General features: G+C 49.3%; 1 protein-coding gene across 2 annotated transcripts in view; it reads left to right on the top strand.

Annotated features, from left to right (window-relative positions):
• ABCA1 (ATP binding cassette subfamily A member 1) overlaps positions 1-17,076 on the top strand; it is a 115,094-nt gene that overhangs the window by 65,943 nt on the left and 32,075 nt on the right. Inside the window, exons 12-24 of one of the 2 annotated variants that reach the window (XM_059657549.1) lie at positions 1,934-2,131; positions 2,760-2,965; positions 3,555-3,731; positions 5,273-5,495; positions 7,491-7,712; positions 8,721-8,925; positions 10,262-10,375; positions 11,784-11,955; positions 12,948-13,079; positions 13,685-13,827; positions 13,980-14,117; positions 14,983-15,203; positions 16,530-16,608. In XM_059657549.1, the coding sequence (XP_059513532.1) occupies positions 1,934-2,131; positions 2,760-2,965; positions 3,555-3,731; positions 5,273-5,495; positions 7,491-7,712; positions 8,721-8,925; positions 10,262-10,375; positions 11,784-11,955; positions 12,948-13,079; positions 13,685-13,827; positions 13,980-14,117; positions 14,983-15,203; positions 16,530-16,608 (2,230 nt within the window). Of the gene's footprint in view, positions 1-1,933; positions 2,132-2,759; positions 2,966-3,554; positions 3,732-5,272; positions 5,496-7,490; positions 7,713-8,720; positions 8,926-10,261; positions 10,376-11,783; positions 11,956-12,947; positions 13,080-13,684; positions 13,828-13,979; positions 14,118-14,982; positions 15,204-16,429; positions 16,503-16,529; positions 16,609-17,076 lie in introns of both variants that reach the window. The other variant, XM_059657550.1, reaches the window with a different exon arrangement.

Here is a 17,076-nt window from a genome sequence, read left to right as displayed (position 1 = left end):
GTATAGGGTGTACCTTTGAACTCAGATTGCATAGCTGGAACTTTGTACACTTTGAGCTCCCCATCTCCCCCACCCCACCCCCTGGCAACCACCATTCTGCTCTGTGATAGCTCTTATCTCTCTGCTGTCTGTGGCTCTGTCTGCACCCATTGCATTACCCCACAGATCCAGAATCACTTCTCTGTTGCATCAGGGACCCTACCAATACTAAACCGTTCTCCTTTTTAGCTGCTTTTTGGCACCTTCATCTCAAGACCCTGCTTTCTCCCTGGCTACCACTCCTCAGGGTGAAATTAGGTCTCCTGGCCCCCTCATGTACCCTAAAATGGCCATGTGGCCAGGGATTTCACTGGGCTCATCTCTCTAGTCTTACTTCCTTGGCAGTTCTGTTCAAATCCACACTGGGCAGGGCAGGTCTCACCCCAGGCACCACATGTCTTCACTCAGCCCTCATTCGTTCAGGTCAAGTCTCCGAATAAAGTTGTTTCACAATTTGTGAGGTACAATTTTGCATCTATTTATTTTAACAAAAATACATATATTACTGACGACAGTATAAATTGTTATTCCCTATTGGAAAGCAATTTGGGATGAAAATTGCGAGAACCATAAAAAGTGTGCTACCCTGTGTACCTCCATTCCACACACCCTCAGGGATATATCCTATAGACATAATTTTAAAAAGAAGAAGTCACTGTAGAACAGAAAATGTTATTGCTATAATAATTGTTATTGTGGGAAATTAGAAATAGGCTAAACGCTTAGCAGCATGAAAACAGTGAAATTATAGTAAATATAATCTATGAAATCATTATGCTTCCATTAAAATAGTAAATATGAAGCCACGTGGGGAAAACAGCTCATGTTAGTGGAAATGAGACTGATTTAGGAAGTAGCCATCCCCAGCTGGTATGGTTCAGTGGTTGAGCATCAACCTATGAACCAGGAGGTTACGGTTTGATTCCCTGTCAAGGCACATGCTTGGGTTGCGGGCTTGATCCCCAGTAGGAGGCGTGCCCAGGCAGCTAATCAATGATTCTCTCTCATCATTGATGTTTCAATCTCTCTCTCCCTCTTCTTTCTTCTCTGAAATCAATAAAAATGCATTTTTTTTTTAAAAAAAAAGTAAGAAAGTAGCTGTCGGTTGAGCACCAAATTAGGTTTTTCTGTTTTTCCACATTGAGACCCACATTGAGGGCCAACCAGCTAGGGAGGGAGCAAGAAATGGAAGTTAGGCCTCCTTTGCATCATGACCCATGTGTCTTGCAGTTGGGAAAGATCCTATTTTACTTGGTTTAATAATGGTATTATTTTCCCAAACTAAACAGCCAAAAGTGTGTTTGTCTTCATTCAGACTAGAGATGTGGTCTATATGAGGAGTCATCAGATAGGGTCTCAAGAGAGGAAAGTAATTCAATGCAGTGGGAAGGTGCCGTAGAATCAGAGAGCCCGTGTTTTGTATTCTGACTTTGCTAAACTTTGCTACTTATTAGGGACCTTATGTTAAGGACTTGATGGCTCTGAATGTAGGTTTTCCCATATGTAAAATGGGAGCTATTAAAGGTACCTCCATCATGGAGTTGCGTGAGGTAAAGCAGATAAATAATTCAGTATAGTAACTGTGCAGAGTAAGGGTGATTACTGTTGTTGCTGTAGTTACTACTGCTAAGCTAGGTTGTTTGGTACAGTGGAAAACATAGGGACTCTGCATTCGCACTGGCCTGGCTTTGAGTCTCAGCTCCATGGCTATTAGCATTGTGACTAAGTCTTGGTTAAAAGCATATTCATTTATTGCTCAACCCCAATATTCTCATCTTTAAAACGGGGACACTGTTATTTAACTCGCAGTTTGCTGTGAAGATAAATGAAGGAGAGCACGTACGTGAAGGGTTTTGTAATGTTTGCTGCTTGTGATTTCCCATTGAAATGGCAGACACTCCTGAACAGCAGGGGCAATGACCACTTCTGGAAACAGCGCTTGGCCGGCTTAGACTGGACAGCCGAAGATATCGTGGCGTTTCTGGCCAAGTACCCAGAGGACGTGCAGTCAGAGAACGGCTCTGTATACACCTGGAGAGAGGCTTTCAATGAGACCAACGGGGCGGTCCAGACCATCGGTCGCTTCATGGAGGTGAGGCTCTGTTCTGTGGAGCATTTAGAAAGGGCCATGCTGTGGTTTTCCCCTCTGAGATGGTGCAGTCAGTCAGATGGGAGGGATGCTTAGGAGTAAGGTACAGACTTATTTACAGTAGTGTCCTCAAACCTAACATAGGACTTGGTGTACGAAAGGCACTCAGTAAATGTCAGCTGAATGATCAAATATGTAAATAAACAAGTCTAACTCGAGCTTTTTTTCTGTCTGACCTAAGTGTTTCTATGAAATTTATCTGAAATCTAATCAGACAGATTACATTTTTAAAAATTTAGTCTCTTAAAAATGATGTCACTTAAGAGGGACAAGTTTATTTATTTGGTTAGTTGTTAATGTCTCAAAATTGCTAAGAAAACAGAGGAAAAGGAGGCATGGTCATTGTTTGAACCTCTTTCCCACACAAAAGTCAGTTAAGTAACTTATCTCTAAATTTCAGTTAAGAAATATGACCCATTTTCAGTTGCATATTGGAAAATGACTCGAGGGGAGATTTGTAGAGTGAGGATAGAAAAGCCACACAGCCTTTTGCTCTCAGGGTCAGGTCTTCCTGGGCCACTGCTTGCTTTTCTGGCCACCAGACTACTCATGACGGCTGTTCTTCCTTCAGTGTGTCAACCTGAACAAGGTGGAACCCATCGCAACAGAGGTTTGGCTCATCAACAAGTCCATGGAGCTGCTGGATGAGAGGAAGTTCTGGGCTGGAATCGTGTTCACCGGGATTCCCCCCGACAGTGTTGAGTTGCCCCATCACGTCAAGTACAAGATCCGCATGGACATTGACAATGTGGAGAGGACGAATAAGATCAAAGATGGGTGAGTTGAGTCCCATCACACAAGCCAGCCCTGGGGAAGTCAAGAGCAGCTAAGATGACTAGGGGTTCTTACTTTTATTGACTAATTTGTTAGGAACTTAAACGGGTGGCATAATTTTGGTGCAGTGGCCACATTTCTTGTCTTGATGAAGACAGTTATTTCAAAGGTAATGAAATATCTTTTTTTAGAAAATATTATTATCTTTTGATTTGGCCTTCTCACTCAAGGGAATTAATCCCAAGGAATTACATCAACAGAACAAAAAAAGGAGAAAAAAAGACTCTGGGTTCCCCATATTAGCATTATCCTTTTTTACAAAGGGGCAAACAATCAATATGGAAGGGAGTGGTCAGGTAAATTGTGGTATGTCTACCAGATGCAATGTTAGGTATTCAGTGGAGGGGGAAAACAAGCTAAGTGGTATGCTCTTTCTGGTGTCTATTTAAAAATATGTGTACATGTCAACTGACACCAGAAGGTAAGATACGAACATAAAAACAGTGGCTGGGAGCAGTGATGGGATTGCGGGTGATTGGGTTTTTATAGTGTGGTTCTGCGAAATGTTTGATCGCCTGTGTCTCGGTTTCAGGTACTGGGACCCTGGTCCTCGGGCGGACCCCTTTGAGGACATGCGGTACGTCTGGGGGGGCTTCGCCTACCTGCAGGATGTGGTGGAACAGGCGATCATCCGGGTGCTGACGGGCACCGAGAAGAAAACCGGGGTCTACGTGCAGCAGATGCCCTACCCCTGTTACGTCGATGACATGTAAGTCACCAGGAAGCCACCTCCTTTATTTAGCGAGCTGACACTGTCCCCAGGTGGCGTGTAGACACACACACACCCAGGGAGGAGACAGAGCGCTTTGATTTTATTTATTTTATGTGGGTGTTGATACTGGTCATAAGTTGTTTTTGAAATTCTGTGAAGATCTCAGGAAATGAGATACCAGATGTAGGTAGTTGACAATTTGAGTCACATCAGAGACACGGACATGTGCACACACTGTCGATCCTCCTTCCCTTCTCTTCCACAATTACCAGGACTTTTTTTTTTACACTTTACTCTTTTGAACCTCTTTTCTGCACAAAAGTCAGTCAAGTAACTAAGTAACTTACCTCTAAAAGTTCCCAATCTGCACGTTTAGAATGTCATGTCAAACACATACACACATTCCCCAACACAGGGACAGCGTTCCAGACCTAGAAAAGCTCACGGTGTGCAAACATATGTACTTCTTCTCCGTAACTGGTAAACCGCATTTTGAAACAACCCAAGTAAAACTGAACAAGGCCTTTTTATCTTAGACTTTTAAGATAATGTTTTAGTGCTTAGTTACTGTGCTGCCAACTTCTCATGGTGGGAGCTGGGCCTTTGGATCTAATGATTTCTTGTGAGAGAGCATGGGGAGAAGTATAATCACCTCAGGCATCTGAAATAGGTGATGCCTCTTCCCAACTGGAAAGTGTCTGTGCTCTTTTGTTGCTGGTGTGTGTGTGTGTGTAGAGATCAGAGTGCGGAAGGAGCAGGGTGCCTCTCCCTGTGTTTGTTCTCTGCCTTGCACTGGGCAATTGTCTCTCCTTGTGTGGCTCACTCTAGCTTTGCCATGCCACCCAGAACTGTCTTGCTTCTTATTTCCTGAAAGATGAGCCAGAACTTCCCGAAGGAAGACATTCCCAAAGAGCCCCTCAGCCCAGATTCACTCTAGAAAGGATGTCTTACGATGAGGATGCTGCGAGTCGAGGCAGTAAGAGCCTTGCTGTTGACTCGCAGCAGTGCGTGCAGAAGGGGTAAAGCTGGGCCTTGGACCTCGATTTTCAGGGACCAGATTCTGCGTCCCATTTGCCTCACTGCATTTCCTGTTCCCGTTTGGAAATACCCCTGACAAGAGCTGCCTGATGTGTGTTTCTGCACCATCTGTCATATTGGTTGTGCAAGGCAAGTCAGTAGTGCAATGCGATGACCTTGGAGATGTTGAACTTTCATGAGAGAATGAGTTTGGGGTTTTTTGTTTTTTGTTTTGTTTTGTTTTAGTCATTTAAAATCACCCACATTTAGGTTAATGACATCCCGGAGTTACCTAGTTACTAAAGCAGGCCCCCAAAGACATTTGTCTTGGCAATACGTTGTTTTTTATTGCTACATTGCACTGCTCGTGCCATGAGCTCTCTGTGTGTCCGGGTGCAGAAGGCCTGCCATCTTTGGCTCAGTCGTGGTGCTTTCTCTTGCATGCAGGCCTAGAGGCATTGGCCCATGAGTCTGGCTCACACTTGTCTTTAATTCTCCCCCCTCCCTTCCCGGGACCTCAGCTTCCTGCGGGTGATGAGCCGGTCCATGCCTCTCTTCATGACACTGGCCTGGATCTACTCGGTGGCTGTGATCATCAAGGGCATCGTGTACGAGAAGGAGGCGCGGCTGAAGGAGACCATGCGTATCATGGGCCTGGATAATGGCATCCTCTGGTTCAGCTGGTTCATCAGCAGCCTCATCCCTCTGCTCGTGAGCGCCAGCCTGCTGGTGGTCATCCTGAAAGTAAGGCTGCCCCCGGCTCTTCCCAGCATGGGCTGCGTGAGGGGGAGAATAGCAAATATTCTTTGGGAGGGAAGGGGTGAGACATGCCATTTCCTGCAATGCCCCCAATTTAAAGTTGGGAAAAGTGAGGCCCTGGCAGGGACAATGACTTTCTCAAGGTCAGCCTAGCTGGGTAACGGCTAAGCAGGATTACAGCGCAGGGTGCTTGCTTCCCAGGTAAGCACACACTTACCTTGTGCCATGCTGTCTGCTGGGCAGAGGTTCATGACAGCATCTGAAAGCTGGTCATTGCCTTACTCATATTGGGCGGTGCTTCCTGGAATATCTAGAGCAGTGGTTCCCAACCTTCCTAATGCCGCGACCCTTTAATACAGTTCCTCATGTTGTGGTGACCCCCAACCATACAATTATTTTTGTTGCTACTTCATAACTATAATTTTGCTGCTGTTGTGAATCGTAATGTAAACATCTGATATGCAGGATGTATTTTCATTGTTACAAATTGAACATAATTAAAGCATAGTAATTAATCACAAAAACAATATGTAATTATATATGTGTTTTCCGATGGTCTTAGGCGACCCCTGTGAAAGAAAGGGTTGTTCGACCCCCAAAGGGGTCGCGACCCACAGGTTGAGAACCGCTGATCTAGAAACTGTAGTCAGAAGGACTGGTTACAGGTTAGGTTTCCTGGAAGCAGACGCTGGATCCGCTTGGCATATGAATATTTATTAGGGATCAGTGTCTCTGGGCAGGATGCAGGACTGGGCAAAGGGAGCAATTGAACGGCAATGCAAGGCCAACCCCTTGGGCACTGGGAGCCTATATGCTTGTCAGCGTTGTCCCTCATGGAGCTGAAGTGTCCAGCTCTTTAGGTTCCCCCAAGGCCTCCCTCCCTGGCATCCCCTGCCCAGGCCCCTCAGCCAGTCCTTGAATGTGTGTGTTCCCCAGGGCCAGTGCTCTCTGCAGCGGTAACAGACCCAGAGAATTTGGTACCTGGAGGCTGTCTGCTGACAGCCGGACAGGTCCCCCCAGGAGGGAACTCTAGGCACAATTCTGTGTCCACCACATACATTAATAAGTTTGTAGGCCAGTTTTCTTTCTCCACAATCATTTCTGTTGAGGACCCATCTGATAAAAATAAATGTTTTTAAAGAGGGAGGTGTGCAGTGGCATAGGAACTAACATTCAGTGTCATACTAGTTACTATTCACTACAAATGCGTACTTATCGATTGCCCAGCACTGTTTAAATCTTATCACTGGTGCCGTCTTAGTATATCCTCACTAAATAACCCACCGAACGTACAAGGAAATGAGACCAAGGAGGGTTACGGACTTCACTGAGGTCATCTGACCCTGTGGCAGAGCAGTTCTTGCTAAAAGCGAACCCCTCTCATGCTCTGGTGCCTGACTGTGAGGGACGGAGCTCTGTGGTGGGTGTGGGGGTCCTGTAGCAGGTGCATGGGAGCTACTCTGGGACTACTGCATGCTGGCAGGTCCTGCTCAGATACACCCAACTCCTGCAGATAAACGTAAAGGTTCATGTGACTATGGGAGCGTGGGATCCATGGCCGGTTGTCAAGGGGGATGCTACGATTGCCTGGCCACTTCCCTTGGCTGTTGGAGGGGGAAGTCATGTGGGTTGCCGTCTCTCTCACAACTCTCTTGGCGCCAGGAGTCATAGTCATTTAAAAGAAAAAGCCAGGTCAGATGCTTTGAGAAACAAAGAACAAAATTGTTGAGATAAACCTTGATGAGTGTCAACCCTGGACTCTGTTCTGGTCCTGACTTACCACTAATTTGCTGTGTGGTCCTGGGTTAGTCATTTCCCTTCTCTAGGCTTTGGTGTCTTCATCAGAAAAACAAACAGCACCGTTCCTCAGTATCGTCTCTAAGAGGAGAAGGAATGAGCCCCGCTTCGTCCCGCAGGCCATGCGAGGAAGTGCTTGCTGGTTGAAGAGGCAGCACGTTTATTGGGTCTCTTCCTTTCCAGTTGGGAAACCTGCTGCCCTACAGCGACCCCAGCGTGGTGTTTGTCTTCCTGTCCGTGTTCGCCGTGGTGACCATCCTGCAGTGCTTCCTCATCAGCACGCTCTTCTCCCGGGCCAACCTGGCGGCCGCCTGCGGGGGCATCATCTACTTCATGCTGTACCTGCCCTACGTCCTGTGTGTGGCCTGGCAGGACTACGTGGGCTTCACGCTCAAGATCTTCGCGGTGAGTGCCCTGGCCTCTCTGTGGTCGCCGCTGTCCCAGCCGCCCCTGGCCTTTACCTCTGCTGCAGCCCAGGCTGAGAGAGTCTCCAGTGGGATGCGGTGGGAAGCTCAGAGCTAGATTCTAAACTGCTTGAAGGCAGGGGCTGCGTCTCATGGAATTGTTTACCCTGAGTCCTCTCAGTGAATCGAATGGCCGAATTGAATCAGATGGAATTTTTCAGAGCCAGGCTGTACCATCCACCTAGCTGTGGGCAAATGGCGTCGGGGAGCCCCTTTAGACAGTAGATGCCGTTTCCACCTTTTGTCTCCACCCCCACGTGAGCTCACCGTAAGTCACAGCTACAGGTAGAACTAAAACCTCTTGAGGTCACAGGTGGCTCCTCCTTGACTCTGTGCTCCTTGTGTCCAGCTTGGGTCTCACTTGAGTAACGTTTTCTGAACTGAAAAAACTGAGGAGCAGGTGCCCCATCTCCCACGGACCCCTGCCCTCAACACTTCCTTCCCTTGTCCACGGGAGGAGGGGCCTTCAAGCGTGTGTAAGCCCATGTAAGGGTGAGTTGCCAGCTCTCCCCCGGATCACTTCCAAAAGTCACCTCCGGGTGCCTTGGTTTGGACCCTTAACTATCAGGGGCCCCAGGCAGGCTGCTCTGACAGGAGCCATCAGTGCTGAGCAGAGGGCTCGGAGGATCTTGATGATGTATGAGTGTATGTGTGGAGCGCAGGAATGTTGAGCCCTTGGGGCATCTTTGGGAGCATAAAATTCTAAAAGTTTTACACTTCATCATATCGAGTTTCCGAAATGTGTGCGCATAATGAGTGGCTATAAATAGAATCATTTTATATGCTGCCAAGGAGCCCACTCCCCCAGAGGGACCCTGTAGATGACTACTTCCATGTCTTGTAATTGATCCATTTTGCACATTCAGATTTCTCCAGGTGAAATTTACATGGGAAGTGTTAGGAAAAAGAGACAGGAGATGGATAAGTGACTTTCGCCTCTTTCTCACAGAGCCTGCTCTCCCCCGTGGCTTTCGGGTTTGGCTGTGAGTACTTTGCCCTTTTCGAGGAGCAGGGCATTGGGGTGCAGTGGGACAACCTCTTCGAGAGCCCTGTGGAGGAAGATGGCTTCAACCTCACCACCTCGGTCTCTATGATGCTGTTTGACGCCTTCCTCTATGGGGTGATGACGTGGTACATCGAGGCTGTCTTCCCAGGTACACCAAGCTTCCGCCCTGCTTTAGCCGTCTGCTAGGGACATGCGACTTGTAGCTGCAGAGCTTGTCTCCCTTGTTGCTGGGACTTCCGCAGGGCCAGGGGCTCCCTGGAAAGTGGCTACGGCTTTAGACCTATGGCAAACACACAGACCAAGGAGAAGCAGCTGATGTTAAAAGTACAACTCTCACTACCAATATAGCCCTTTTTCTTTTTTAAAATTATATGTTTACTGATTTCAGAGAGAAAGGGAGAGAGAGAAACATCAGTGATGAGAGAGAATCATTGATTGGCTGCCTCCTGCATGCCCCCGCCCCTCCCCACTGGGGATTGAGCCTGCAACTTGGGCATGTGCCCTGACTGGGAATCAAACCATGTCCTCCTGGTTCATAGGTCGATGCTCAACCACTGAGCCATGCCGGTCGGCTAGCGCTTATTTCTTGAGCTCTCTGTGCCAGGCACTGTCCAAAGTGTTTTATATACTTTGGTTCATTTAAAATACTCATAAGACTGCAATGAAGAGGTTACTGTTATAACCAGTGTTTGCAAATGATAAAACTGTGACTCAGAGAAGTTAAATAATTGCCTGTAGCCACACAGCTGGTAAGTGTCAGTGCTTGGAGGTGAACCCAGTTGGGTTACCCTGGGTCAGCTGGCCCAGGAGATTGCTCCCAGAGCTGACCCAATTCTCTCATCTGCATCCCCAGAGTTACCACTGGTGGAGGCTCTGTTTCCTCAGCACAGCTTGTGAATAACAAATACATTGGCTCCAAGCCCTGGCTTGTGATCTAATCGAATTAGCATTCATAAAAATTTATTTGCTACTTCCCTTAATACATCTCCTTGACCAAGACCTGCCTTGGATACATTTTCACGTAAGATCAAATTCTGAGAGAGCAAGGTTTAACTCTTTCTGGTTCACCTTCTAATTTTCCCCTAAGGGAAGGTGGGTGGGTATACGTGAAATGTTTATTATCCCTACCTGAACTTCCTACATAGGATTTGCAATTTTGTATCATACAGATCTAAATTCAATTCTGAGTCCTCCACTTACTGGCTGAGTGATCTTGGGTAGAGGAATTATCCCTCAGTTTCCTCCTTTCTAAAATAAGAACGACAGCTGTGTCATGGGGTGGTTGGGAGATTCAAAGAGGTGCAAACTTATGTCATACAAAGTAGGTCTCATCAAATGGTAGCTCCCCCTCCCCCCTTCCATTCCAGCCTGTCCCATCTCGTCTCCGAAGGAAGGCAGCGCAAGGAGAGAGCGGGTCTGGTTGGGAAATCCAAGGAATGTTGGAATGTGGCCAAGCTTGATTCATACCTGTGCTTTGCTTTCAGGCCAGTATGGAATCCCCAGGCCCTGGTATTTTCCTTGCACCAAGTCCTACTGGTTGGGTGAGGAAAGTGATGAGAAGAGCCATCCTGGTTCCAGCCAGAAGGGCGCATCTGAAAGTGAGTGCTGCTGCCCCCACTGACTGCTGGGGGCAAGAGTCTAAAACCACTCCTTGTCCCTTTCCCAGTTCTCCCAAGCTGTTTGTGTCAGTGCTGTTGACTTGTCAGAGAGTCAGCATCTGAGTCCCTGAGGCGTGTTTTCTTGGCTTCTTGGGAAGTGACTCGAAGCCTCCTCCTCCACCCTCCCCACCACCCCTCCACTTTTCATGCCATCGTAATGAGAAGAAGGAAGAGATAAATAGAACTGTGATTGTGGAACCGTCCTCTCACTGCCTGCCTGACCATGGAGACAGCCATAGGAGCCAGTGTGGGCTGACACCACGTGGCTGCCACAGGCTCAGCCTGGGTTTCTTAGTGTTCTCACCTTCGTTACCCAGAGCCTAATCCTCTCCTGGGTCCTGACCTGCGGGTGGTGATGCCTGTAGTTCAGCAAAGGCTCTGCCTTCTGGGCTCTTTGCTCAGGTTCTTGGAGGGAAGTTACAAAAGGAAACTTGTATCTTTCACCCAGTTTTCTCCAATAGTGACACCTAACATAACTATAGTACAATCTCAAAATCATGAAATTGACATTGGTCCATTTCACACACCTTCAGATTTCATGCATTTGTGTTACGTGCACGTGTGTGTGTCTGTCTGTCTGTTAAGTTCTGTGCAGTTTTATCACTTGTATAGGTTCACGTAATCACTGCTTCAGTCGAGATGCAAAACTGTTTTTTTCACCACAAGCTCCCTCCTGTGACCCTTTCATAGCCACAGCCCTTCCTCCCCATTCTGTGACATCTGTCAATCAAGATTCTGTTCTCCACTTCTATAATTTTATTATTTCCATAATGTTATATAAATGGCACCTTACAATATATCATCTTTTGAGATTGGATTTTTATTCTGTATAATTCCCCTGAGATCCATCTAAGTTGTGATGTGTATCAGCAGATTGTTCTTTTTCATTGCTGAGGAGTACTCCACAAGATGGCTGCACCACAAGTGTCCTGCCACTTCAGATGTGTTTTTTAAAGAGCTTTTAGCATCTTATATTTTAACTGATTGTCAAGTCTTTTCCCCCTACAGGACCGATCCTCCTGTATCATTGTGTTCCCATGACCAACACCAGTGCCCAAATGGGCCCTAAGTAAATACAGGGGTGGGCAAAAGTATGTTTACAAGTTGTGAGTACGTGAAACAGACTTTATTCTTGTACTATTATTTATTTATCAGCTATTATATTACTTATGTATTATTATCAGCCTACTTCTGTGCACCCCTGTATTTATAGCCTGTCCTCCTTCCTGGGAAACCAGAAGGGGCCACGGAGAGGGGACAGTTCTTAAAGTGCAAGCCCAGCTGCTGGTCTCCACAGGCAGCGCGTCATTGTCTTCTGCATTCGTTCCTGTGTTCTCTCTTCTCACAGTCTGCATGGAGGAAGAGCCCAGCCACCTGAAGTTGGGTGTGTCCATTCAGAACCTGATGAAGGTTTACCGAGATGGCATGAAGGTGGCTGTCGATGGCCTGACCCTGAATTTCTACGAGGGCCAGATCACTTCCTTTCTGGGCCACAACGGAGCTGGGAAGACCACCACCATGTAAGAGGGCATGGTTCTCTCAGAATCAGCCCCAGGGCGGTCCTTGAGCCCAGTTAGAAATCCATCCCTAAGCACACTGCGTTGGTCACTGGGGCAAGCAAGGGCAGGACACACGGAGAGGATGAGTGTGAAAATGCTGTCTAATCAGATGGTGCTTTCCAAAGGCCGGGTTTACTCTATGTTATTGATTCAGCCTACAGCAGTCTGGGGGCCTTTTCCTGATGGTTCCCATTCAGTTCTCGGCAGTGTGCTTGGAACGTGAAGTTCTCACAGCTCTGAGAAAGGTTCTCTTTTGGAGCTGCTTTGCCCAGAAATGTGAGACAAGAAAGATTAGATGTGTTGGAGGGAGGTAGCATTTCCAGGAACTCTGTCCCTAAGCAGCTGTGAGAAGCAGCTGGGCAGCTGGCTGTATGCTTGTCTTCCCTGGACCTACGAGGACCTTCTAGTGGGCAGCTTCCAAAGGGCGCGAAGGCCATGGAAACACCAGAATTACCCTTAGCGGCTTTCAGTGTGGTCCCTCAGCCATTGCAAAGGATGTCATTGGGGGCGACCTTTTTCTATTTTATCTTTTTTTAATGCAAAACCAATATGTTACGAACACTGCAGAAAATCCTTAAAAGGCGTACAAAAATCCTACCATTAACACAAACAAAATTATTTTTATCTTGAATACTTTCTTGTTGTTCATCCATTTTATGTGGACATGATCGTAGGCATGCAGAATCCATGTCCGAAACTAGTTTCCAGTGCAAATTGGAGTTCATTAAAAAATGCTCATACTGAGGCGGTCACTTTCAGTACGTGGCCCACTCGTAGTCAGTCACTAACGCGAAGGCTTGTTTGCTTTGTGGGGTGTCAGAGTCCATTAGGAAGGAGTCGGGGGTGGGAGGCTTGATGCCTCTGCTCTGTGCTGGCTTTGCAGCCGGGTATGGAGCGTTTCTGGGAAGGTGGGGCTTCACGCTGACTCCTGGACTCGAACATTCTGTCCTCAGGTCCATCCTGACTGGGCTGTTCCCTCCCACCTCGGGCACCGCCTACATCCTGGGGAAAGACATTCGCTCCGAGATGAGTACCATCCGGCAGAACCTGGGGGTCTGCCCCCAGCACAATGTGCTCTTTGACATGTGAGTACCAGCAGCGCAGGAGGACGGAGCCGCTCTGGATGTGTGGGGTCATGAGTCAGGGGCGGAGGAGGACCTAAGCGTTTTATGCTCTTTGGTGGTGTCCTTGCCTGGACACTTGGAGACCTGGTTGTCCTTCAACTTTAGGAAAAGGAGGAGGTAAACTGTAGGATGGGAGATGTTCCATCAGCCCCGCCCGAGGATGAGGGCTTGGGAAATGGTGATGTCCATTGCTGTCATTCTGGGGGGTCGATGGGCCTGTCCTCTCTCCTGCCACAGCCCTCCCTGATGCTGGGTTGTCCCACCAGCAAGTAGGAGGTCCCCCAGGGAGCCCTGTGGTGGAGCAGAGAAAGACCTGGGCTCTGTAACCTGGGCCAAGGACTTTATCCTTCTGGGCCCCAATTTCCTTTTGTGTGAAGCGAGCAGCTCATGCTCATGCCCTCCACAGGGCTCTCCCTTCTCTGAGGGTCTGAGGGCCTTTGAAGTTCAGGGGGCAGCTCCAGGTTAATGCAGAGCCAGCTTCTTGGTTGGTTGGCAGGGTTCTAGAGAGACCCTGTATTCCGGAGCATCCTGCAGGGCCCAGGGCTGAGCTGCCCCTCTGTCCCCAGGCTGACTGTGGAAGAGCACATCTGGTTCTACGCCCGCCTGAAAGGCCTCTCAGAGAAGTTTGTGAAAGCGGACATGGAGCAGATGGCCCTGGATGTCGGTTTGCCACCCAGCAAACTGAAAAGCAAAACCAATCAGCTGTCAGGTGAGGCCTAGAGCTGCCTTCTCTCCCCTCTCCCCTTTACCTGCCCCCCCCTCCCCCCCGGCCTGTCCCTGGATGGTCTGGGTGCCTCCATTCTTCTCTCGCCGCTTCTGCCCTGCCTCACTGTCCTCAGCCTCCCTCTCTCCTGCTTACAGGTGGAATGCAGAGAAAGCTGTCTGTGGCCTTGGCCTTTGTTGGGGGATCCAAGGTTGTTATTCTGGATGAGCCCACAGCCGGCGTGGATCCTTACTCCCGCCGGGGAATATGGGAGCTCCTGCTGAAATACCGGCAAGGTAAACGATGTGCATTTATCCTGTGTTGTGGGCTGGGAGGGAAGAAGGGAGGAAGAGGCTCGAGAAGGATGGCCATAGCTAATGGCTGTTCTTGCTAGAGCAACAGAATTGCTTCTCAAGGAAAATGCGGAACTCGTTTTCTGAAAGCTGTGCGCCCCCCTGTGTGTAGGGGGAGGCCTGGTTTATAGGATGCTTAAAGTTTACGCTTCATGACCTAGGGGTCTGCAAGAAGAAGGGAAACGGGATAAAGGGCATCTCCTTTGGGCTCCCACAGCCCCCACCACCATCTCTAGTAAAAACGTACCCACGTGTCATATAACCATGTCCCCTCTTGACTGAGGTCCCTGAGAGCAGAGGATGTGTCCTTGTTCATCTCTGTCCCCAATATGGTGCATTAAATTTATGTTTGTCGAAAGAGTGGATGAATAAATGAGTGGGTGGGGGAGGTGCAGGGGCATGATTGGCAATCTGCTTAGAGATTTAGATGATACGTAAGGTTGCCACCTTATGGTTACAGTGAGGAGTGCAGGCTTTGGAACCAGCCCTGGCTGGCCCTGAGGCCTAGGAAAAGCCATTTAAGTTGCCTCAGTTTCTTTACCTGTGGTAACAGTCGAGCCTACCCCATGGAGGATTAAGTTAAAGGAGAATGCATGTAGACCACCTGCCTGGCAGGTCGTCTTCCCCAAATGTTCGTTTTTATTTTTACGAGGATGCAGTACCTATGCCCACAGCTTAGTGGTCCTGGCCACCAGCCTGCCAGGTCTTTCTCCCATGCTTACCCCTGCTAACATTTTAGCTCTAGCCACTGCAGTCAGTGCACATCGACAGGTCTCACCTTTCCCGTGTCCTTGTGTTTGCGCCGCAGGCCGCACCATCATCCTCTCCACACACCACATGGACGAAGCGGACATCCTGGGGGACAGGATCGCCATCATTTCCCACGGGAAGCTGTGCTGCGTGGGCTCCTCCCTGTTCCTGAAGAACCAGATGGGAACAGGCTACTACCTGACCCTGGTCAAGAAGGACGTGGAGTCCTCCCTCAGCTCCTGCAGAAACAGCAGCAGCACCGTGTCGTACCTGAAAAAGGTGAGCTGCCGCCTCTGCTGGTGCGGGGGCTGGTGCGGGGGCTGGCGGGGGTCAGGGAGTCGGGACTTGCTGGCTGAGAAGGGCTTGTCTCCCTCTACCCCCTCCGCCACGTTGGTGCTGTGGTTCCCGTGGAATCGTATCGTCCCGCATCGTGGAAAGCTCGGGAGGCCTCTGTTCCCATAGTGCGAGCTCCGGTGAATCCCTTTTGCGTTTTCCTGTGGAAGCACGTGGGCTGGGTGATGGAGGAGGTCCTTAGAGGACTTTGTTCTGTTGGAGAAAAGAGACTTGCGTGGCTGCAGGAGGCCCTGCTGTTCCTGTCATGACCTTGCCATCGCAGTGACCTCACCTTTCAATCTGCAAAGCCGCTGTTTACTGAGCACCGTGTTCATGCCAGACACTCAGTCTAGCAGACTCTGAGCACAAAAGAGAATGATGGTGATAATTCTTTGTAGCGTTTGCTGTTACTTACACATTTTTTTAAAAAACGTCATCTCAAAGTGCAGAGTAACCCTGGGAATAAGATACTGTAATTACTGTCCACGATGAGGGAAGGGAGGCTGATAGTGGCTTGGTAGTTTATTCAAGTTCAACCAGCAGGTAAATAATGGAGGTGGGTCTAGAACCCAATAACCAAGGACGTTTTCCTCTGGACCACAGTACATGCCTGCGATTCATTAATGTGCTGAAACCCGTGGCACCTAAAACCTTTACATCCCAACCTTGAGCTCCCACCCACTTGCTTTTCACTAGCACCAGGTTATCCCAAGTGTGGTCTGAAAAACAGCTGCACTGGGATCACGTTTGGGAGCTTGTTAGAAATGCAGAAACTTGGGCCACCCCAGGACGGCTCAGGATCTGCATTTAATCACAGTGCCCTGGTGATTAAACAAACACACATGAGAGCGTGAGAAGCACTGACTAGACATCTAGTCAGGTAACTCCCATGCTCAGCCGGCCGAGGGCCTGCTCACGGCACCCATTGGTGGCCATGGTTCTGTGGATGGCGCTGCATCCCGACATCCCACCTCCAGGAGGGCGGCCAGCCCCACGGCACACATGTCGGACTGTGGCCCAGAAGCCTGGCCGCCCCGTTGCATGCCTCTCGGGAGAAGCTTTCTGCTCTAGTTCTCACACACAGAGCCTCTCAGAGCCCTCCCTGACGAAGGTGGTGGTGGCTGTGCCTTGCCTGGTCCCTGACCCATTCTCACCTCCTTCTTTGCCATCAGGAGGACAGTGTTTCTCAAAGCAGTTCTGATGCTGGCCTGGGCAGCGACCATGAAAGTGACACGCTGACCATCGGTAAGGACTCTGGGGTTTCTTATTCAGGTGGTGCCTGAGCTTCCCCCAGCTGGGCAGAGTGGAGGCAGAGGAGGAGAGGTGCAGAGGCTGGTGGCGCTGACTCAAGGTTTGCTGCTGGGCCGGGCCGGGCGGCTTTGGGAGAGGGTGCAGCTTGGTGGCGGGTTGGCCTCACGCTTGCTGGGAAGCCTGGCGCTTGGTCTGGGAGCTGACAGGGCAGGGCCTCAGAGAGCTGAGATGATTGGGGGCGAGGGGATCCCTTAGCAGGGGGGGTGTGAATCTGGCTGGACACTGGAGACCAGGGATGCGGAACTCAGGGCCAAGCCACTGGGGAGGAACTAGAGCTCAGGACGTAGGGAGGCTGAGAGCCCAGGAGATCGGGAATAGCCTGCTGGGTTTGCTCCAGATGTGTGTGTGGGAGGCCAGCGTCACCAGTAGCGAGGATGAACCAGAAGCCTACCTCGGCCCTCGCTGCCCAATCCTCATCGCCAGCATTCTCCAGGGAGGAGACTCCTTCCATGGACTGTCTGATTAGGCTTCTATTGAGATAGATACAAGGATCTTTCTAGGGGAGGGG

The sequence above is a fragment of the Myotis daubentonii genome, chromosome 11 (genome assembly GCF_963259705.1).
Source record: "Myotis daubentonii chromosome 11, mMyoDau2.1, whole genome shotgun sequence".
NCBI classification, from domain to species: domain Eukaryota; kingdom Metazoa; phylum Chordata; class Mammalia; order Chiroptera; family Vespertilionidae; genus Myotis; species Myotis daubentonii.
This window is presented reverse-complemented; position numbering and strand designations above follow the sequence as displayed.